This window comes from Dermacentor albipictus, chromosome 3, assembly GCF_038994185.2.
Source record: "Dermacentor albipictus isolate Rhodes 1998 colony chromosome 3, USDA_Dalb.pri_finalv2, whole genome shotgun sequence".
Classification (NCBI taxonomy): domain Eukaryota; kingdom Metazoa; phylum Arthropoda; class Arachnida; order Ixodida; family Ixodidae; genus Dermacentor; species Dermacentor albipictus.
This window is the reverse complement of record NC_091823.1, coordinates 30,918,115-30,941,713: the sequence shown is the minus strand read 5'-3', so window position 1 is coordinate 30,941,713 and position 23,599 is coordinate 30,918,115. Positions and strand designations below refer to the sequence as shown.

Here is a 23,599-nt window from a genome sequence, read left to right as displayed (position 1 = left end):
CGAAAATGGAGAAAGGAATACCTCCAGGGCAAGCGAGCGCGTTGAGACGCTTGGCGCGTTTTCATTGGGCCTTACCGAGGCGCAGTCAGAACTCGGGCGAGAGCTTGTGTGGACAAGGAATGCGCGCATAACGCGTGCTCGTGTGAGCGACGGCGACGGTGACACGTGGCATCGCGCCGATGCACTCGCCCCGAGGCGCTCTCGTGCCCATGGCGTTCCGGCTCAATTGGCACAATTGCATTGAAGCGGCTGGGTGCGGCGAGAAAATCTGAATTGTCCGCTAAAGGCTAAGCATTCTTTGCCACTGGAAGGGCCATGGGTAGACGTGCATAAGATAGTAAGGCAAGTAAGCAACACTAAGTAAAAACGAAGTCACAGCCGTGTCAAACAATGCTTACGCTTTAGTAGACAATTATCAGAATTTTCTGTCGTTAATTTTTATATTCGGCTAGCCGATCGTTACCTAGTTCCCCAGGAGTGGGTATGAACTACTACAACAGAAGGCTCTACGTATGCATTTACTGCCTTTACGTTAGCGTTCTTTAGATAAGCAGAAGAGGTATTCAGCTGAACTAACTTAACCGAGGTGTCCACGAACCAGGAGATGACGCTGCTATCGAGGAGTATATATGGATACTATTGGGTCAAACAATGAGCTTTTCAGGTTAGTAAGAAACCACTTGACAATAAGGACTGTCTACAAAAGGTATTGCTGCTTTTTCTGGTGCTTGAGCGGTTCAGTGCCTTCATATTTACGGTTTGCGGTTACGGAAAATGGTAGCCGAAAAAAAAAGGACAATTTAACGTGCATTAAACGTAGAGCGTTGCGGACGAAGGCAAACGAAGTGACAGGACACTCTTGGACACACGGCGCACACAGGATACAGCGACAAGTGTGTTCTCCTATTCTTTATTTGTTCTGGTCAATGACGCGCTACGTTTATTGCTCTTATGGACCATCAACAAGCCCATATAGCTATGTAGGTTATACATATGGAAGCATGGACGAAACCAAGCAAAAATGAATAAGGTAAACAAAACAAGTGAAGATAAATTACCAACAAGCGATGTATCGGACACAGCGCCCTTCAGAGAGCGGGTGGCCACTGTTATACCTCGCGCAGGGAGATCGACCAGGGGTCATTGACCAAGGGGCAGCGCGCACCCCATCATTTTCTTTGTTTTTTTTTCTTCGATTTCCTCCGGACTCTGGTTACCTGCGCACGCTTAGTTTTTGTATTTATTAGCTAGTTTACTTTGAAACCTTCTATGCCTCACCATGGGTGGTTGTTAACGTATCGCCCGCGATATGGCCATCCTTACGTTCTTTTTGATGACATAATCTTCAATGAAATATCAGCGCGCTTTTGCAGTGGTCCTAAAATTTTCTTTTCTTTGGAGGCGGGGTGGAGGGGGGGAGGGTAGTATCTAAATAAATAAAAAAAAGAACTCTGAATGTTCATACGTCCGGCAGTGCTTCGATTTAGATACGTTCTCTAGTATTTTGCCTTACATGACAAGCTCGACGGGATGTTTCTCTTAAGCAAAGTGGGGATGTTGAGAACTCCTTTTGGGGATTACCTGTTTGTTCCTTATTCAACTACATTCTTTTAGTGTTCCGTTACACTCTTAAAAAGTTTACACCGTTTGGGGCTCATCTTGTCCCACAACGATAATCGTCATCTGTCTTGTCCGCATTTCCTTTCTTTAACGCTGCGAGCCCGGTACTTTCAAGTCACGAACGGCTTGCGCGTTATCAGCGTGACACAGCATTCTCAACAGGAACGTGTAGCGAGCGCCGAGTTTTCCAGAAAGGAAACGCAAGCAAGGCAGATGCCGATTATTGTTGTGGGACAAATATACACCCCGAAGGGTACAACCGTTTTAAGAGTGTACTTCCTAATGACGCACGCTATAAGAACACTTTAAACCGTATGGGGCTTATACCTTGTATGTTCCCCAACAATAATCGTCATTGTAATCTTGTGTACAGTTATTTCATTTATTTAACACTGCGCTCCCTACTCATTTGAATGGACTACAACGTCATGCTGATACGCACGTACACGTGCACGTGCAGTTCGTGAACTTAAAACCACCGGAAGCGCATCGTTAGAGAAAGGAAATGCATGAAAAATAGGTGACACTCGATCATTAGAGGGAGACTAGGTAAGTCCGAAAGCATGTAAATTTTTTATTACAGAGTACTTTCACTCTACGAGAGAAGAGCGAATGTACTCGCCGTGGTTGCTCAGTGGATATGGTGGTAGGCTGCTGAGCACGAGGTCGCGGGATCGAATTCCGGCCACGGCGGCCGCATTTCGATGGGGGCGAAAACACCCATGTACTTATATTTAGGTGCACGTTAAAGAACCCCAGGTGGTCGAAATTTCCGGAGTTCTCCACTACGGCGTGCCTCATAATCAGAACGTGCTTTTGGCAGGTAAAACCCCATAAATTTTTAATTTTTAGAAAAGTGGATGCACACCGTGATGGAACGCACTCCGCCAGGGGAGTAAAAATGACTCCCTAAAACAATACTTGACGAACAATTACTCCCACAAAAAAGAATTGCCATTGCTCATTTTGTTCTTAGAGAATCGAAAAGGGGTTGGCGCAAGCTGAGTTCATCTGTATAGAACTGGAGATTATGGGGAGCGAATATTGTTACGGAGTAACCAACCTAAATTTAAATGAATTTACTCGTATACTTTTCCTTGCCTTCATACCGTCGATGACGACCGTCGTCGTCGTCATCATCATCATTTACGTCTACTGCAAGATGAAAGTTTCCTCTTCAAGTAATCTTGCAATTACCCCGCTTCTCCGTCTTGATGTCGATTTATGCATTTTTGTGATACTGCCTTTCATAGACTCTATTCTTCGTTTCATTCACACGGATACATACGCTCTCCAGAATTGTCTTACTGAAACCAGTCGATTAACTTGATAAATCGTTCCTTCTGATATTTCTCTTTTGATCCGTTTTTCTTAATGTAGAAAATCATCATTATTACTATTTCTGAGTATGTGCCAGTCCGCAGGTTCTTTTTGCGTGAACTGTTAAAAGTGCAGACACGTGATATCATTCCCCAAAACAAGCCCGTAAATACTATTAAGATTGAATTTGCTGATCTATTTCCTTCTATAGTGCTAAACTCCTGCGCACTAGATATTTAAGCGGTCCATTACAAAAATAATTCAGCGCAATTGAAAATTAATAATGTAATAGCGACGGATGCATCAACGTGTGAAAATAAAGCGGGTGTGCAGATTTTTTTTTTTCCCGAGGCGCTATCCTGGTCTTATTTATTGCCACCTCCTTATGTTACACCCATATCTGCGGCATATTTATTAGCAATTACTTTATCTCATCGAAAACTTCCTCTAAGTCCTTCAACAGCTGTAATACTGACCGATTCCTTGTCGATGTGCACAGAACACTCACCTTATCATCAGACAAATACAGTTTTGATTGCACTAGAAGCATTAATCCCTTCGAGCTTACGTCTGGTGCGCTTGATATGGGTACCAAGTCACCGTCGTTCTTTCTTTTTTTTAATAAAATGGCCGGTACACTTGCGCGTACATCTCTGGATGGACCAAGCACGTCTGTTCTGCCGCCTTCTGCTTATGTCACTGCGACTAGATTGAGAAAACTTTCTCTTTTAGAATGCTGTGCAACACATACATTCCAAATAACGGGAACCGGTTAATTTTGGCCACCTAGAGTTTATTGACGTGCACCTATATATATAGGTTGGCAAAATAAAGGAAACTCATTCAGACTCACTCACAAGATACACTGTTTCTCTCACTAGATCGCTGGGACTCATAATCACGAAAATTCTACTCAGCGGGGCTCACGCAGGCTAAAACTCATCAACATTTTACCCAGGGTCTGAGTGAGTCGCTTGGCCTATGCATGCACATAAATACAAAAACCCGAGCGTTCTTCTTTTTTTTAACATTTCGCCCATATCGAAATGCGGCCGCTGCGCCCGGGATCGAAGCCGCAGCCTCGAGCTCAGAAAAGCAATGCCACAGCCGGTAAGCTACAGCGGCGGGTCCGCACAGTGACGAATTATGAATGAAAACATTAACGCGATAGCGCTAAAGGCCCTGCGTCGCAGAAAGTCCGGTGTCGGCGTCGGCGGAGTTGTCCGTGAGCGAAAATTTCCGTATATATTTAGGTATATGTATGTGCGACGTCTTGCTATATGACATGCGGGTTATATAATGCCACACTATTCTATCAATAAAATTTCTCATACCTTGTCTTAGATTCTTGACACAGTTATTCCACGGAATTTTGATATCGACAGCCCACAAACAAATGTCGTGAAACGAAACACCGACTGCGCATGCCTTTTATGTTAAATCTTCTCAGGCTTAAATATTAAAAGTGCGAAACAATAACAGAAACCTGAAAAACTGTAATTTTTCTGGCGCGACTGTGGGCTATCTCCGGGATCGGCCCACGCAAGGGGCCGCGTTTCTACCAGTAAGCTCGCCTTCGCGCATAGCGTTCGCCGCCAGCGTTTTCCTGTAAAAATTACGGTTATGTAACTTGCAGTTGCCGGGAAGCGTGCGAAGCAGTCAGGTATGAATTATATCACGTGCCAACTCTTAAAGGCGAAGCTTGATTAAGCGTCCGGACTCCAAGTTTCTTGTTGGTTAAAACAGGCGCTTATGCCGATCGAGTTATCAATAAATATCGCAATTTCTGTCACGTCAGCTGGATTACTTGAAGAGGCGGACACAGCTTGCAAGGCAAATATGCAGAGTGGTGTTAGGTAGGTAACTAAATTTCGTTAATTATTCCTGTAATAAGTTACTTAGAGCTCATATCTCAATTTTGGAATTGAACCGGAGCCGTAATGAGAGAGAGAGAGAAGAAACTTTATTAATGAATGGCCGGCAGTTTCGTTGTGGTGGCCTCAGGTGGCGGCTCCAAGTCCTTGGACTCGGGCGGCATCTTTGGCTTGCCGGACGGCCCAGAGCTGGTCTGCTAACTCTGAACTTTTGAGAGCCGCCTCCCAGCGGCGGCGACGCCGATGGAGAAGGATAAGTAATATTAATTTATAACAGGAAACCTGCGCCAAGCAAAAGTTTCGAGAAATACGTCTTCGAAACCTGTGGCTAAATATCTTCATGTTCCAGTTAATCCTTATCAGCGGTTCAATTTCCACAGAGCTGATAAGTACTGAAAATCTACCATCACTCTGCAATTTGGCAGAAAGTAGTCCAGCTGACGTGACCAGAACAGCGATATCTACTGCAATATATCTTTAATGAGTTTGTTTCCGTCAAAATAGATAGCTAGACATAGTTCCGCATAAGTTTTAAATGCATAGTGATTTATAGACGTGCTTGCCTTTCTAGGTCTTCTTTTACTGGAAGAGCAGTACGTGCATGCACAAGGGCTCCGTGTGCATCGGACTTTCTTTTATTAGATCTCGCACTCTCGCCGCTTTGGTGGAAAACGATGTCACGTGAATTCATCAGAATTGTATATACCTGCACGAACAAACATCTTTGCGTTCACAGCGCCCAGGCACACATTCATTTTTGCCAAGTGAGATAGCTGAGTGGTGTCCACGCAAATGTCATAAAATGAGACAATAGCCAATCTAACTTATGTATACAATAGCCAATCTAACTTATGTATAGACCACAGAAATACTGAGGACTTCTACGTACCGTTGTTAACAGCACAGAGGTGGCTTTATCTTTCTTCAAAGCACACTGTACACCGATTTACTCCTTTAAGGGTGCTTTCTGTCTGTAACTCACCACCATACGGGTGTTCTATCCCACTTGTCGCTGCATGCGCCCGTGACGTAATGGTTTCAATATCGGGCTTCTGTACTAGACGTCGTGCGTTCGAATCTTGCCGTCGGATAACTTTAATGGTGTTTATTTAAATACTTATAAAACAGCACTTTGTTCGAAATGATGAGTTTGCAAAGTCATGAAGCCGCTTGAAGCCAGAAAGACGAAGTTTAGGCAAATATATGTACTAACGATCACTCCAACGCTGGCTGTACCTGCAGCTCCTGTAGACTCTATGCTTATAGAGTCTATCCCCTCCAGTAATTATGGCATGAAGCTTTGTGCCTCCTTGGGCGGATGTGTTTCAGCGCCGGGGCGGCTTTTTGACAAAATATTGCGTCACAGGCTCCTGGACCCACAAGTACGTGGCGGAAATTGCACAGATGCTTGCGTACGCAATTCATTTATTCAACCATCATGCATTGCTGGTGAAGCAGCTGACAGAGACACAGTGAAGACACACAAGAATAGACGACAATCGCTGCACTCGCAACTATTTTATTTCAGAACACATATTTCATATTTATATACCTGCGCACCATGAGGCGTCAAAGAAAATCAAGGCAAGATTAAAGGCATTTTTTTAAAAATCATTTGCCCGCGCATACTCGGGCGTCAAAGATACGGCACCTATCTATCATGGTGTGGCAATCCTATCGTATTTGTTGCACCCCTAACAAACACTTTTATTGCAAAATTTTTTTCTTCCTTTAGTGTACTTCTAAAAAGGCAACCTCACCATGGCTTAGATGTACAGGTGGCTGGCTGATACAGCCCTCTCCGCTCTTGGGAATGTGAAAGGCTTCCATTATTTCCCTGGTCAGCTGATCCTTATGGTGCGATAAAACTGTAGTATCATTGTAAAGCGGCGAGCACCCATGTTCTGAGCAGTGCCCTTTAATGTGGGAATGAGTGTTTCCGCCCAGTGACCTTTTGTGCTCCAAAAGTCTTGTGTTTATACACCGACCCGTTTGGCCGATGTATACTTTTCCGCACGATATGGGCATACAGTAGACAACGGACGACCTGCACTGGACAAGTTTTTCCTTATGCTTTTACTTTTACTTATTTACTTTTATTTTTGTTGAAACTCTACGATCCATTTCGGCACATATTTTTCCGAGTTTTTTAGGTGCTGAAAAAACTACTCGTAGACCATATCTATCACCTACGTTTTTTTCAGTTATGCGCAATTTTGTGTGCATATGGTATAGACACTATTCTTTTGCTGTCAATCTCTTTTCTGTTACGCTCTTTCTGATAGCCATTGCGCACATAACGAATCAACTTATAGGCTGATGTACACAGTACATGTTTTTCATATCCTGCATTCTTTAGTCTAATAACTTGCTGGCTGAAAGTTTCTTTTATTTTTTCCGGGCAAGAAATCAAGGCCGCTCGCAGGCACATTAAAAGGTACTGCTCACAACACATGGGTGCTGGCCGCTTTACTATGATACTACAGTTTTATCGCACCATAAGGATCAGCTGACCAGGGAAATAATCGAAGTCTTTCATATTCACAAGAGGGGAGAGGGTTGTATCAGTCAGCCATCTGTACATCTAAGCCATGGTGAGGTTGCCTTTCTGGAAGTACACTAAAGGAAGAAAAATTGTGTAATAAAAATGTTTGCTAGGGGTGCAACAAATACGATAGGATTGCACACCATGATAGATAGGCGCCATATCTTTGAAGCCCGAGTATGCGCGGGCAAATTATGTATTTTTTTTAAATGCCTTTAATCTTGCCTTGATTTTCTTTGACGCCTGAGGGTGCGCAGGTATATAAATATGAAGTATGCATTCTGAAATAAAATAGTTGCGAGTGCAGCGAGTGTCGTCTTGTGTGTCTTCACCGTGTCCGTGTCAAGTGCGCTACTTCACCAGCAAGGTATGATGATTAATCACCAACTAGCCCAATTTTCCACATTACTGAACTTTATTTATTCAAGCCTTGACGGCGCTAGGGATTTTTCGGGACACGAAACCGGAAGGATGAAGGAATAGAGCAGAAAATTGCCCCGAGCACCCGAGCCAATGAATGTTACGCGCATCATGCCTCGGGCATTCGTGTGTATAATTTCACGTATGTTTTACTGCGGACTTTATAAAAGCGAGACTCGGTGCTGCAAACGAAAAGCGTCGTAAAACTGCAGCTAGCTTCTGTATTGGCGCACCGCGGCTGCTACATTTCCCAGCGTCTTTCTCACCCGCTAAACTTAGCGAACTGTTGCGAGGGATGCCAGGGCCTCTGTTTATAAACGAACGAATGGTCCGTATACACGCGAAGCAGTGTTTTACGCTCCTTCGAGGCACCGTCGCGTGTGCCAGGCGCGGCGTCTCCTTCCTCGTGCACCCGCGGCGGGGGCCACGCGCAGCCTAGTTCGAGGCACGGCCACTTCCTCTTTGGAACGCGTCCTGTCCTTTCGTGGCAACAGGAACATCGGTCACACGATGGAGCCCTCCGAGCTCCGGTCTTCGACGACCAGCGAGGGCGAAAGCGACGCCTCCGCGAGCGATACGGAACGGCCACAACAACGTGCTCCGTGGATGGGTGAGCACGCTTCCATCTCTGGCTGGTTGTGAGGGTGGGGAAAGCGGTTTCCTAAATTGTGGACGGGAGGCGACCTCAGTTGAGGACACCGTGACTGATTCGCGATAGGGGCACATTTGACCTATTCCGCCGCAGACGGATGTGCTGTCGTGAGAACCCTTGTGCGCGATAATTCGCGTTACCCGGAATAGCGCGCGATGTGACGTGAAAATCTCTGGATGCAGCGTCAACATGCCGACCCACCGCACGATGTAACACCCTCATATCTGCGTTTAGACAAAGAAAAGTTGCGTTTACCGCAACAAACGTGACGAGGTATATAGTTACTTTGCCCGCGTGCACAGATATGCTCCCTTCGGCGTTAAACCATGGTAGTTGCCGTAAAATGGATTTTTATTGCGTTCATGACGTACAAGCTTGTAGTACCGCCTCGAACAGCAATTACGTCGCTAATCTGTCTTCAAGTCTGAAGAGGATGCACTCGGCGTTCTCAGGTTACAGTATCCTTCCCATGAGGCACAGCCTCGTAAATCACGAGCAGTACTAAGACCCGCGACATCTCACGGTCATATATAACACATCTTTATCATCTGCCACTGTTCCTTCCTCATGGAAGTTAGCTAAAGTGCTTCCTCTTTATAAATCCATTGATTAGTAGTATTTATTGAACTACAGACCGATTTCAATAACATTACAGTCATGAAAAATCTTAGAACACATCATTCATAAACACATAGTGCTTTTCCTAGAATCACGTGATCTGCTATCTGACATAAAGCATGGGTTTAGGCGCGTTTTAGTACTACAACGCACTTAGTTGAGTCTACGCATGACATATTCCTTGATCTTGATGTTGGCAACCAGGTTGACGCTATCTTTATAGACTTCTCTAAAGCATTTGACACAGTATTACACTCTAAGCTCCTTGCTAAACTTAACGCTGTACTAAGAAATCCTGAACTAGTTAACTAGGATTTCAAGCTTTCTTTCACTTCGTTCCCAGCTCGACCGACTCTACTGCTATAGATGTGACATCTGGGGTGCCCCAAGGCTCCGTTCTTGGGCCACTGCTTTTTTTTTATGTACATCAATGATCTGTCTGTTAACATCTCTTTTAACACTCGTCTTAATGCCGATGATTGCGTTTTATATGAAGTTAACTCTTCTGATTATCATTTCCACCTCAAAGAGTCATTTGCTAGGTTTTGCAGTTGATGCAATACCTGGCAAATGAACATTAACTTTGTGAAAACCGTCCTTATGTCCTTCTGAAAAAAATCTTCTCCTTTTTTTTTCATTACTCGTTCAATAACGGCGCTGTGTGTAGGGTATCTCAGAATAAGTATCTCGGAGACATTTTTTTACGCATAACATGTCATGGTCTAATCGCATTGATTACATTTGTAACAACGCACTAAAAAAATTGGGTTACCTACGTCGAACACTATCAACTCTCCAAAAAATACTAAGCTACTGTTATATAAATCGCTAATCCGTCCTGTTGTTGACTACGCATCTGTCGTTTGGAACCCTTATAAGCAGTGCGAGATTGACAGGCTAGAAGCAATTCAGAAAAAAGCTGTAAGATTTATATGTCACCGTTATGATCGTGATTTTTCACCCTCTTCTACACTTCGTTCCTTGAATTTAACTTCGCTCTATTCACATCGCCGCATAGCATCGTTAGATTTCTTGCACAGCATCGTCAATTCTTCCGTTCGACTTCCAAAAAACTATACTAACCTCGCGCCAGAGTCATCGACGAGACGACATCACAACTTGAACTTGATGCCCTACTTTGTACGCACTATATTTAAATCCAGCTTTTTCCCTCGTTCCATAGAAGACTGAAATTCTTTACCTGGGTCTATTCGCTCATGCTCACCCTGAAGTTTTGTATCTGCCATCCAAAATGAATGGTCCTAGCACATCACCCTCATCGTTGTATCGTACTTTTCTGTGTATAATTCTGTGTGATGGACAAGCGCAAGCTTTCAACTAAGTTTTCTTCCCGTCGGAGGCGTCCATACAAGGAGCGTACTACGCATCCACAAGCAAGCAAATCTATTTGAGTAGAAGTGTGATGATTACGTCGCCATGCATGAGCCCTTTCTTCGCTGCTAAACAGAAAAGTAGAAGTTTCACTAAGACATATGCGCTCCATATCGAGGCAGTATAAAACGGTTCCATCAGCTCTGAGGTACTGCAATTTTCGATTCTCTCCAAAATCTTCATCCTCCAAAGCTGCGGAGCTCACGTGCAAAATATACATTGTGCAGGCAAATGCCAATACCGTTGTTTCTTATGGAAAGCTCATGTTCCCTTGCCCGATCAATAAAGCAGCGGCTAGTTTGCCCCATATACGACTTCCCCTGCTTGCTACGTTGTGCATTGGCTTTTCTCCTTAGGGGTTTTGGTGAGGGCGAAGTGCAAAAGCACCCGTGTACAAAGACCACAAATGGTTAGAATAAATCCCAAGTCCCCCCCCCCCCCCCCCCCTCACGACACGCCTCATAATCACGTTGTGGTTTAGGCATGTAGAACACCAGATTTTAAGTTTGTATTCACTTTTTTAAACATCAGGCAAGCCTAGCAAGTCGTACAAAAATACATTTAAAATTCAGGAACAACCCATCGCTTGCTTCAAATCCTGTGTTGTTGCAAGAAAGCCAGCTTACTAACCCATGTTGGCAAATCCACATGAATGTCGGTCCAAAAACTCCCGCCTTCTTGAACGGCAGTGCAAATATTGTTTGTTGCATGTGCGGACAGGGCCATTGTTGGATCCCTATCACAGTGGTCCAGCCGATATTCGATTCAAGCTGTTTATCTTGGGCCATCATTTGGCAAGGAATCAGAATGGCACAGCCTATAATGGAACACTGCTGTTAACCTTTAGGTCATCATTGGGCCAGGAATTGCCAATGCGTATCGAACGCTGGCACGAGCTGACGTGCCGCCTGGAACGTGGCGCAAGAAATTTGCATTGATAAGAGTTAGTAACGTGTATATGATTGGCTGGAAAGCTACTGAGGACCGCCTAGTATAGCTGCCGGAAGCTCACTGCCGACAGCGAGACACTCCCTGTGCACACAAGAAATGCTTACGGAAGCGCGAAATTTCGAGTACGACAACGTTCACCAAAAGCTTTCAGTAGCAGAGCCCACTGTTGTGGCTTAGCGGCTATGGCGTCCTGCTGCTGATTACGAGGTTGACATACCTAATCGTGGCCTAAGCTTCCGGGATTTCGATAGAGATAAAGGTTCACATAAATCATAGTTGGTTAAAATTAATTCGGAACCCTTCACAACGGCGTCCTTCATGTCCCATATTGTCGGAAATGTTTTATTTTTAACAAACAGGTACGACTTCCCTTGTTGATGATGGCCACCTAGGGAGGAAGGAGAGAGGGAAGATGAACTTGGAGAGGGGGCAAGTTAAGATATCGCGAACAGTTACGCCTCAAAGATGTACTCTAGAAGAGAATCCACGATTATCTTTCTATGCTGTGGCTCTCCTATGGCCTCGTCCATTGCTGGGAACCTGAGGAACGGAGCGCTGCGGGTAGCTTACTCGGTGCTAAGTAAAGGATAAATGATTGGCGATGGAGGCTTAAACATGTTTGGTGCGGAGAAGTCAGCTCCAGCGACCGCAAATTGTTGCGCACGACCAGACATCCTCGAAACCATTTTGACATTTGAACCCGTGTCCTAGATGTTAGTTGGCCCGCTCTGACTCTTTAAAATGTTTACGAGTGAACCCGACACCAGCCTCCGATTCGACGAAGCAAACTCGACCCGCAGTTCGACCTGATTTTTTCTGATTTTTTCTGACTTCTGTCTCTACCCACTCGCGTCCAGTTCCCATGCGAGACAAAGCCTTCCATGGTGTCTTAGAACATCCGAAATTTTATTACAGACGTGACATGCACTTACAGCAACAAAAAAACACGATAATGCAAGACGTAAGTGTTCAGCGTGCGAGGCACCTGCCACGTGGAACTTGAATATGCATTATATCCTGTTAGCACATGCAAGTAGTAGACACCCACATGGTGTCATTGCTACAAAATTGGTCACAGGATAGTAGGGCCTAGGTCCGATCGCCGCTGATGTGCCTGTTTTGTTTTGCTTATTCACTTAGGAGAAAAATTAACGCTGTCCGATCGACATTATTGGTTACACACACATATGCATACTTCGACATCAGAGCTCTCACGAGACAAACGATTGGTGAAGGCGGCTTCTCCACACAAATATCTTTACTGAGGAGAAGCCAGCTTCAACAAGCGCAATGTGTTGCTCTTTTTCCATCCCGGGCTGGATGGATGGATAGACGGATGTTATGAGCGTCCCCTTTGGAACGAGGCGGTGGGTTGCGCCACCAAGCTCTTGCTATTATACTGCCTAATGTCCTACCTAGGTTAAGCAATGAAAAAAAAAACTATTTACTACCACGCCCAAATTTTCTGATCCCCTATTGCGAACTGTGTTTTTGTACGTCTCCGACGTTTATCGTTTCCCTACTTTTCTTCCACCAATCCTCCAATCGCCTCTTACTAATGCCTATTGCGGACATGTTTGCTTTACTGCTGCTCCCGCTGAACCCAAGGGCTTCAAGGAGGCCAGTGGTGCCTAAATCGACCGCTGGGTAGACGTCTTCACATTCTAATAAAACATGCTCCATTGTTTCCCTAGCTTTACCGCCGCAAGCACATGCTTCTTCCTTCTTATATCTCGCTTTATGGGTGCGTGTTCTAAGGCATACCGATCTCGCTTCGAAAAGTAATGAGCTTCTCTTTGAGTTATCGTAAACGGTTTCTTTCCTGATTTCGTGTTTTTCCTCTTAAGTAGTTACTCATGGCAGGTTTCTTTTCCATTGCCGCCACCCATGAGATTATTTCAGCCTCTCTGACTTTCCGCTTGACTTTCTTTGTTGCTGTGTAGCCCACCCTACAGGCCGCATACTTGCTGGTAAGCTTCCTAGTTCTTTTCCTCCACTGTGAATCAATGTTTTTCCTGTACAGATACCTGAACACTCTCCCAGCCCATTTACTTTCTTCCATATTCCTCAGCCGTTCTTCATACTCAATTTTACTGCGAGCTTCCCTCACTTCAAAAATAGTCCAGCCCATATCACCCTGCACATCTTTATTTGTAGTCTTCCCGTGAGCGCCCAATGCGAGGCGACCCGCTGACCTTTGGTTCCCGTCGAGTCCTGATTGTACCGCTGCTTTAAAGCAAACAACCGCATTTCCAAAAGTAAGTCCCGGAACCATTACACCTTTCCACATACCTCGGACGACCTCGTACCTCTTGTATCCCCATAGCGTTTGTGCTTCATTATGGCTGCATTTCTCTTCCCCTTTACTGTTATGGTTTTTCCCGTGTTTCCATATATCTATTGCCTTAGTTTATCCATATACCAAGGTATTTATATTCTGTTACCTGAGGTATTTCTTGGCCCTGTATATCTACTGTCTGTTCACTGTTTTCATTGAATACCATAACACCTGATTTTCTAGCACTAAATTTCAAACCTAAATTGTTGCCTTCCTGTCCACAGATATTAGACAGACGTTGCAAATCACTTTGCTTGTTAGCTAGCAACACAATGTCGTCCGCATAAAATAAACCTGGGAGTTGTTGCTCTACTACTGTACCCGCCTGCCTGTATGAGAGAGTAAACCCGATATTACTTCATTCTAGCGCCCTCTCCATCCTCACCATGCACATCATGAACAGAAGCGGGGATAAAGGGCACCCCTGCCTCAGTCCCTTGTTGATATGAACTTTCTCCTCGCTCCTCATCTCTTCCCATTCAACGCAAACGGTATTTTCTAGGTAAATCTCCCTCGAAAGCTGTAGACAATCGTTACCTAAGCCTTCCCCTTCCAGGATATCCCGCAAAATGTTGCGGTCTACGTTGTCGTAGGCTCCTGTAATGTCTAAAAAGGCCACATACAACGGTCTGTTTTCTGCTTTTGATATTTCAATACACTGAGTAAGAACAAACAAGTTACGATCCAAATGCCTACCTATTCTGAAGTCATTCTGAAGCTCTCCCAAGATGCCATTATTATCTGCCCATGCTTGAAGTTTTAATTTGATTGCCTGCATTGCTAGCCTGTATATTACCGATGTAATGGTCAACGGTCTATACGAGTGAATTCTGTCTTTCTCCCCCTTACCTTGATAAATTAAATTCATTCTACTTCGTCGCCAACTGTATGGTATTTGTCTATCTTTTAAAGTTTTTTCCACTGCTTCCACCAGAGCTTCCTTACTTGTCGGTCCTAGTTCATTTATCAGCCTAACGGGAACCTCGTCTAGCCCTGTGGCTGCGCGCCGAGGAATTTTCTCTTCTGCTTTATTCAATTTGAAATTTGTCAGCACCAGCTCCTTTTCCACTTGGGTCTCTCTCATTCTTTTTTTTTCTTCAAATACAACTTCGTCATTTCCTTGGAAAGATTCGGCTGTTTTTCGGGTGTAATTTATTGCCGCTTCTCCTTCTAGTCTGTTTTCATCTTCGTCTAGGATATATTGTTGTATTGTTGTTGACTTCATGCCTAATGATTTTACGTGGTTACAAAACATTCTAGGTGCGGCCTTCTTTTTCTTACGTATTTCTGACGACCAACGTTCACTTTCACATTTTCATTTTGCTTGCACCAGTATTTGAACCATAGACTTTTTCTCTCGGTATATTTCCCATTTACTGGTTACTTCATCCTGCGGCAACTGCGCCTTCTTTGCCTGCCTGTGCTCTCGAGATGCTTTCTGTCGTTCGGCAATCGCTTCTCGTATCTACTTCTTCCACCAGCTTTTCGGTTTCTTTTTTCCTTTCCAACGAACGCATTTCCATATTTCTGTCGCTATTACACTTAGAAGCTCACCATATTCCCACTCTTTACTTGGCCATTTGCCAAGTTCTTCCTCAACTCTAGTGACTATATTTGCTATTTGTTCAGCTTTCAAATTTGGACTGGCCATTTTGCTCTCTTTCCCAGCTACATATCCCACTTTCAAAATTATGCGTTTATGGTCACTCCCTATGCTGCTAAACCCTTCCTCATCGATGACCATTTCTCTCAACTAATCATGAATTCCTTCTGTCATCAGACAGTAATCAATGGTCGATTGCCGGTTTCCCACTTCCCACGTGATCTGTCCTTCACACTAAGGCCCTGTATTCACGATAACGAGGTTATGTTGCTCACAAAGGTCTAGCATTGACTTCCCGTTATTGTCGGTACAGCCATCCAAATCCTGTATGTGGGCATTCCATTCATGTCACCTAATGGGACAATTTCAGCACCATTCCCGAAACCCTTAATACCAGCGCTTATGCATTCCACTAACTCTTTGTTCTTCTCTGTGCAAGTTGTTCCGGTCCACAAATACGTAACGCCCAGCCAAGTTTCTTTCCCGCTCATTGTACCTGATAACCAAAGGTGCTCTTGACATTGTGAATTTACTCTTTTCCATTTGGCTCCCTGATGAATGAGCATTCCGACTCCCCCTCCCTTTCTTTCCGACTTAGTTCTGTTGCACCCTTCCCAAACATAATTCTCAATAACTGGCGGCTCTTCTGAGTCTCTAAGGTGCGCTTCTGCAACCGCGTACACCCCTATTTGTTCTATATGTAACTGCTCCTCAATCTCTGCCCACTTTTCTGCCGCCCTGCATGTTTATGTAGCCTATTGCATGGCGAGCTCTTTTTCTTGCTTTCCTCTGTTTTCTGTTATCGACGGCGATGCTCTTCTGATGTTCCCCTAGGGGACCTTCTTCATTACCATCACCTCTGACCTCCTGAGCGCCCGCGGGCCCCCTAAAGAAGCAACAGCGCGACCACTAAGTCGCCAGCCCACTTCTCGTGCCAGCCTGTAATTGAAATGGATCCCGTCTAGTTTAAAACCACCAACTTCTCACTTCCCTGTTTACTTCGACAACTCCGAAGCCTTTCTCTCGGCTCATTTTCCATATTGCCTCATTAGCAGCCACTACGGCTCTTTGTACGTGACTGTCACGTACAGGCACCTCCGGCACCGTGCACACCACGATCTGCACCTGAGGGGATAGCTCGTGCAAGCCGTTCATCCCCTTCGCCAAGCGCTGGGCTAGCCCGGGTCCTTTCCTGTTTAGGACGTCATTAAGCCCACCTGCTACTATGACAAGGTTGTGCACCTGGGGATTTTCCGCGAGCTTTTTTTTTTTTGCTCGCTCCATGACTGAACCCAGTGTCCGCGCTGGAAATGTCCCTACGGCCACTCATTTGTCGCCTTTCACCCTCTCCACAATTGCCTTTGAGCACCCAGCCAGGTTTGAGTCGCCAGTGATAATCATCCTTTCGCTCTCTCCTACCTCGCCCTGCTTCCCTTTGTCCTTTTCCGCGTGATTCGGACTCGACAAGGGGCATTGTCCCCTGGGCTCCTGCTTTTTCCGCGTGGCGGCCTCAAGGTAGGTGCTGCTCTTTCCAGCTAACCCTTCATCACCCTGCATGGATTCCACGTATTTCGCTGACCCTCCCTCACTTGTCGCGTCGGGTGTCTGCGCTCCATTGTCACGCACATTCTCGTTCACAATGGCGGCCCTGTTCAGCTTTTCCTCGGCTGCTTCAAGTCTCTTTTCAACTACTTTCCGTGCATCACGCTCCCTGTTTAGCTCATTTTTGAGCTCTTGCACCTGTTTGAGAAGCTCTTCCTGGAAAGCCTCCATTTTCTGCAGCCTCGTATCGACATCACATTGTGAGCCGGTTGATTCGATGTCCTCTCCGATGTCCCCCCCGCGCACTACTTGCTTTGCCGTCTTTCTCGCCATGTATTGCACAGCTTCTTGCAAATACTACAATACTATAATAATGCTGCTACTACTGAGGCAAATACTATAATACTATATCAATGCAGAGCGCGTGCCTTTTAGCAAAGACCGATACGCACAGGATCCAAATCCTCAAAATGTCGCAAAGCAACTCTCACCACTGTTTCAAAAATAATCAGTGCCGCGGAGACCAAAGGTACGACACGCTCTGCACGCGCTCAACCACGCGGCCACGCTCTCACTTTCCTACCAAAACACGCACAGTAAAACCACTAATAGCTATTTGTCTTGCCACTTCCAAGCTACCATTTAAAGACTACAAACACTCAACGTCCCACCCGGCTGCACGTGTTGGAGCACGTGGCACGAAAGGACGCTGTAACCATCCTGCAAAACAAATGTACACGAAGCACACCCGCGTACCCGAAATACGAGAGACAAAAAAGGAAAGAAAAAGAGAACCACCCAATCGCTATTTAAAGGCAAAAAAGCCAGCAAATAAAAAACAGAAGCAGGCTCAAAGCGTGCACAAAAACTTATGATTTCGTCGCCGCCACGGAGCCCCGAATAGCACGTCCATTCGCCAAAAAATCCAAACGCCGAAATCCGAACGATAACGGTGCCGTGCCCCGCCACCTTGCGGTCCCGGTTGTACCCACGGACCGACAGGCGATACTACTGGTTGTGCCGGTGGCATCGGCGTTAAGGGCTCGCATATTCTTCCCTGGCCAGCGTTTCGATACGCTGTCGCAGAGACGCTGCGCCTCGAGTCGAAGACGCAAACGCTGTCGTTTGAAACGCTGCGGGCCTGGGAATAAATTATCTCGTTCACGCACCCATTTTCACCCTCAACTCGTTCAGGGAGATTAGCTTTCATCGACGTCAACTAGAGGATGAATCGTGTTCCGATAGCAAGATTTTTTGCTTCCCTTGCAGAGTTTGGGCCGACCATGACCGGGATGCTGGCCGCACTGCAAGAGCAGGTCCAGCGGCGACCGATGCAGGCTGCCACCCTGTACCGGAGCCGACGGCGAACGTTCGCCGAGGTAGACCGGTGCTCGGCGCGGTTGGCCGAGGCCCTGCGCGCGCCGCCCAACTTCGCCGAGCCCGCGGACGTGGCGGCGTGCACGGCGGCGCCCGACGACACGCTGGTCACGTTTCTCGCCTGCCTGCGGCTGTCGGCCTGCTGCACACCCATCCGGCCGTCCGCCTCCAGAGCCCTGCTCGCGTCCATCATGGAGGAGCTGCCGCCCGCTTGCACCGTAGTGGACAACGACACGGCCGGTCGCTTTGCGCGGGCGCAAAGTGACAGGACGCTCAACATCAGCGACGCTCTGCAGGTCAGGGTGAAGCCGATTGCTCGGTGGTCTCCTCGTGTGTGGACAAATCGCTGTCGCTCATAAATATGGTTCGCGCGAAACGAGGCCGGAGTAGAAACCAAGCAGGACCGAGTGCATAATGTTTCGGGTTGGCCGCAATCATAAATCAGCATGAGCTCGTCCAAATTCTCTATTCTTTCGATTTCCTTTTATTTCGAAAGCTGTTCTGAAATCAATAATTTCAGCCAAACTAGAACATAGCAAATATAGCCTGCCCTATCCGTAGCCTTATGGTGAATGAAGATCTTGGTGAAGCAGCACACTTGTCTTACATCCCAATAGATGACTGTCCATTCCGGTCAACTAAGGCACATTTAAACGTCTTTAGCGGTGGTGGGGTGGCGATTATTGTTGTTGTTGTTGTTGTTGTTGTCGTCATCATCATCATGGCTCGCGGATCTATCGCAGTTTGTTTCTTACATGTTGAGCTATTTTCTCCGCGTCCTTTCACTGTCTCTTGTACTCCTCGGCGTTTGGTCCACACTGCTTGGTGCGCACGTAGCCCCGGGACGACGGCTCTGGCTGCTGGGATCGTCCGCGGCTGAACCGGCCCCAGTCGCCCTCGAGCCGACACGTGTCCCAACGGCCGCTGCTGCAGATCCTGGGCGAAGACGCGGATGGACGCTGCGCTCTGGGGGCCGAGCGCTGCCTGGGCCGCAACCAGTGGGAGTGGAGCGACTACCCGGCCGACCGCGAGACCGTGGCCGTGCTGGACTGCGTTGACACGGCGCGGTTCTGGGAGGACGCGCTCAGCGCACTTTGTGCGGGCGCCACGGTGGCGCTGCCGACAGAAGGCAAGCAAGCCTGCACCGTGGGGCGCTGTACATTCTGGACGCCAACGCGCTGTAAACTGTCGTGTTCTGCTATACTGTCCAATTCACCATCTTGTCAGCTCTGGGGACGTATTCTGAAACGTTCGCCGCGGCGAACTTTTCGCACTGGCCAGGCCTCCGCCGTAGCGGCGCGCGCTGAATGGCTGCTTTGACAAAACCGGAAATTCACTTGCGCCACCTGAATTTCGGTTTTGTCAAAGCAGCCATTCAGCGCGCGCCGCTACGGTGGAGGCGTGGCCAGTGCGAAAAGTTCGCCGCGGCGAACGTTTCAGAATACGTCCCCTGATTGGCTCACAAGGCGGCTACGCCTTCTCCGATTGGCTGAACGCGCAGACGCGGCGGGTTTAGACGGTGTGCAGAATGTATAGCATTCCAGAGCGATCATTCCGTGGCTCTTCCGATGGTTCAATAACGATCTGGGCTACGACAAACAGCGCAGTATTTTGTGAAAAGTTTCTATAAGCGTCACTTCCTTGAATGTGCCAGACCTGTTGTCGAGGCCTGCACGCTGGACTTGCTGTTTATACTTTCGTTGCTATTTTCTTCTCGTCACTGTTTTGAATTAAAGAATAGAAGCAGCGTGCCCGCTTTCAATTCGACCTTTAGTGTAGCCACTGGCGGATACATAGGGGGGTCCAGCGCCGGTACGTTGTGGTGATGTCAGATATTTCAGTTCTTTTAATTCGTATTTGGGCCGTAGTGGCCCCACTAAACCTTTCCAAGTACATCCTTCGGTTCTTTTAATATACTATATATTTCATTTTTACCGAAAATACAATTGTAAACCAGAGCAGACGTCGCTAAAATTCGTGAGCGAGTGCGAGAACTTCAAGGCGGCTTATTCACCTTTTTATTGTATAAAAGTGGCTTGTTTGCTATTGTAGCAGGATAATTTAGTCATACAGCTGAAGTTATTTTCTCTTTAGTGCACCCTTTAAGGTTCCATCTATATAGAGCTTCCGTGAAACACACTTTATTGCATTTTTTGGGTCAGCAAATGCTGACACTGTTCAGTAGTTGCTGAACCTGCTTGTTACAATACCTTCAGACGCACCCACTTAGAAATCATGGACGTGAGAGTAGCTTCGGTTGTGACAAGCATGCCTCGTTTTGGTATTTTATGCGAAGCATACTAGCCGCACAACCACGCTCTTCCTTGCTGCGCCGCGCACGGCCGCGTAGCTACCATATTGTCACGTGGTGGTGACGTTGAATAACACAGTAGCAATACTGTGAATGAGAAAACTAACTTTTATTGGGCGAACCTGTGCCCACAAAACAGGCTACACTTACAGCACAACGATATGACGTCATAACAGCTGCAAAGCGGACGCTTAAGCTTCGCTTTCAAGAGTGGAACCGGTTGTGTAGGAAGGAGGTCTCTCGCCTTCTGTTAAATTACCTACAGGACACGGATTTAGCTTCCACATGGTGAACTGAGGAGTGAACATTTGTAATTGGGAGGTCTGTGTCGGATTATGTGATTTATTTATTTTAAGTGTCGCTACGGTGGAGCAATTGCCGGCAGCAACTGCAAGGCTAATCCCACCAGTAGCCTACAACAACTCAACTCAACTCAACTCAACTGGAACGCGACAGCGTTCCCGTCGACCCGCCAAGGGGTGTAAGACAATGGCCTACGGCGCAGCGACTACGCGCCCCGCATCGCACGCGGTGAGCGTCGAGCAACGCAGCGTTCGGCGCGACAACGAAATGTGCGCCTGAGCAAGCGACGCACGCCTGAGCCGACGCCGACGACACCGGTTTTTCTGCGACACGAGCTCCTTAACGCTGTCGCGTTAAAACAAAGGCTAGTATGCTTCGCATCCTGGGCTTAACCTTAGCTAAGCCACAGCCATTTTTTGAATGGTAAGTGAGTAATACGTCTCAAATTACTTTTCCCTAATACGTATAGTGTCAGCACTGCAGCCCTTCAATAAACGTCCGATATTTCGTCCGAAATTTTCGATAGAACGTCTCGTCTTCTCGGGCGTCGCAGAGGACAAGCGCTCGCCGAGCGCGTTGCTCTGGTTCCTGCGAAACGCGTCGGCGACGCGCGTCGAGATGACGCCGGACTTGCTGTGGGCGCTGCTGAGGCGCGCCGCGCTGGATCCCGGGCCGGTGCTGCTGCCCGAACTGCGTCTGGTCAAGTGTTCGCGGGGTCTGGTGACCACGCCGCTGGTGCGCCTCTTCCAGCGACTCCTGCCCGGCGCCAGCCTGGTGCGCGTCTACGAGAGGGCGGGTCGCTGCTGCTCCTACGTGTGCCACCCGTTAGCGGAGGGGTCCGAGCTGCGCCACCACGCCACCGACCACGGAGACCTGGTGACGATCGGCAAGCCCGTCGGCGACTGCCGCGCGGCCGTGTGCGAGGCCGACCTGCTGACCGAGTGCGCGCAGGTGCGTCCGAACACTCGCTTCGCCCGAGAACTAAGTTGTGACCCGCCGTCGCCCAGTGGATATGTGGCGCTGCGTTGCTGAGCTCGAGGTTATAGGGGTTTGATCCCGGCGGCCGCATTTCGATGCGAGTGAAATGCAAAAAATGCTCGTGTACTTAGATTTAGGTGCACGTTAAGGAAACCCGGGTGGTAAAAATTAATCGCGTGTGCTCCACTACAGTGTGCCTCATTATCATAATGTGGTTCTGGCACGTAAAACCCCGGAATCCATTTTTTTTTAGTTGTGGACCCGAGAGCTCCTATCTAAGTATACGTGGTATCTGAGAAATCGTTTTATTGCGATAGCAATTACATGGACACTCCAGGCGCATTTCTGCCGTCGGCGTCGCTGTGATATTCTCTTAAAGTCCGAGGGCGATAACATCGTCGCTGAATGTGCGAGTGAAAGCGTGCGAGGGTCAGCCGACAATGGCGGCTCAATCGCGCGCAGAAGGGAGGAAAGCGAGGAGCCAGCGCGCCGTCTTCCGTCGCGCTCAAAGCACCCGGGGAGAGAAGGGGCGTTAAGTTCTACTCCGGCGGCTGGCTGCCTATGGAGCGGCCGCGCATGCCCTATATCTTGAAAGCGATTTGCGATGGGCGCCGAGTGCGACGAGTGCTGATAGCTTCGTGTGCGCTCTGTTTTCGCCGCTTAGTTCGCGTTGAACCGAGAGGAAGCGCGAAGGTCAATTCGCTCGCTGCTGGTGCCGAGCTTCGTCACTCCAACGTGTTCGCGGCGGGTTTCCGCGGTCATTGAGTGAGACGTGTTCATGTTTGCTTCTGCGCGCGTGGCACCATGTTTGTTAATTTAATTAGTAAGCGACTGCTTACAAGTTCATACGGCCGATAAAACTACTATCGTTACTTCGTGTAGCATTAATAAAGGGAAAATGAGACACCCGCCCAATCGTAGCAGTTAATTAGTATTTGGGGTTTTACGTGCCAAAACCACTTCCTGATTATGAGGCACGCCGTAGTGGAGGACTCCGGAAATTTTGACCACCTGGGGTTCTTTAACGTGCACCTAAATCTAAGCACACGGGTGTTTTCGCATTTCGCCCCCATCGAAATGCGGCCGCCGTGGCCGGGATTCGATCCCGCGACCTCGTGCTCAGCAGCCCAACACCATAGCCACTGAGCAACCACGGCGGGTAATCGTAGCAATTGCTACAAAGGAATACGGGTTCCTCGAAAGAAAAGCTTCGCAGTTAAAGAAAAAATCTCCCTGGTCCGGGACTCAAACCTGGGACCACCGCCTTTCCGGGGCAGCCACGCTCTGAGCTAGCCAGGCGGCTTGCAGATGGTAGGGCGAAGTCGAACTCGTCAAGAACTCTGAAGCAAAGGCAAAAGTTTGACGTAATAGTTCTGCGTAAACCCGCAAGGCGGAGGAAAGAAATTAACAAATAAAGGGAAAATGAGACATAACACCCAATCGTAGCACTTGCTACGATTGGGTGGATGTTTGGTGGTGGAAATGGTGGTGTAAATTAGCATTCTACTAATTTGCTTCGCAATCGATGCTTCACCTTTAGGGCGAAACTGCGACTTTTTTCTCAAAAACCACTGCACCGATTTTGATGACGTCTGCGGCATTTAAAAGAAATAGTTTAAATCTAGTAACTGCAATAAGTGTATTTTCAATCTATGCCATCAATTATTTTAGAAAAAAAATTGAAAATTGCGAAATTTCGTGAAACTCGAGTATCAAGTTCACAGCTCTTTACCTCAGCAATTGAAAACGATATCA

The 23,599-nt window shown here is 47.2% G+C and overlaps 1 protein-coding gene across 1 annotated transcript in view; it reads left to right on the top strand.

The window, feature by feature from the left end:
* Positions 1-7,661: 7,661 nt before the first annotated feature.
* LOC135909703 (mycosubtilin synthase subunit C-like) overlaps positions 7,662-23,599 on the top strand; it is a 32,865-nt gene continuing 16,927 nt past the window's right edge. Inside the window, exons 1-5 of the mRNA XM_065441744.1 lie at positions 7,662-7,726; positions 8,274-8,389; positions 18,145-18,548; positions 19,090-19,381; positions 21,420-21,817. Of these exons, the coding sequence (XP_065297816.1) occupies positions 8,290-8,389; positions 18,145-18,548; positions 19,090-19,381; positions 21,420-21,817 (1,194 nt within the window). The 5' untranslated portion in view covers positions 7,662-7,726; positions 8,274-8,289. The remainder of the gene's footprint in view (positions 7,727-8,273; positions 8,390-18,144; positions 18,549-19,089; positions 19,382-21,419; positions 21,818-23,599) is intronic.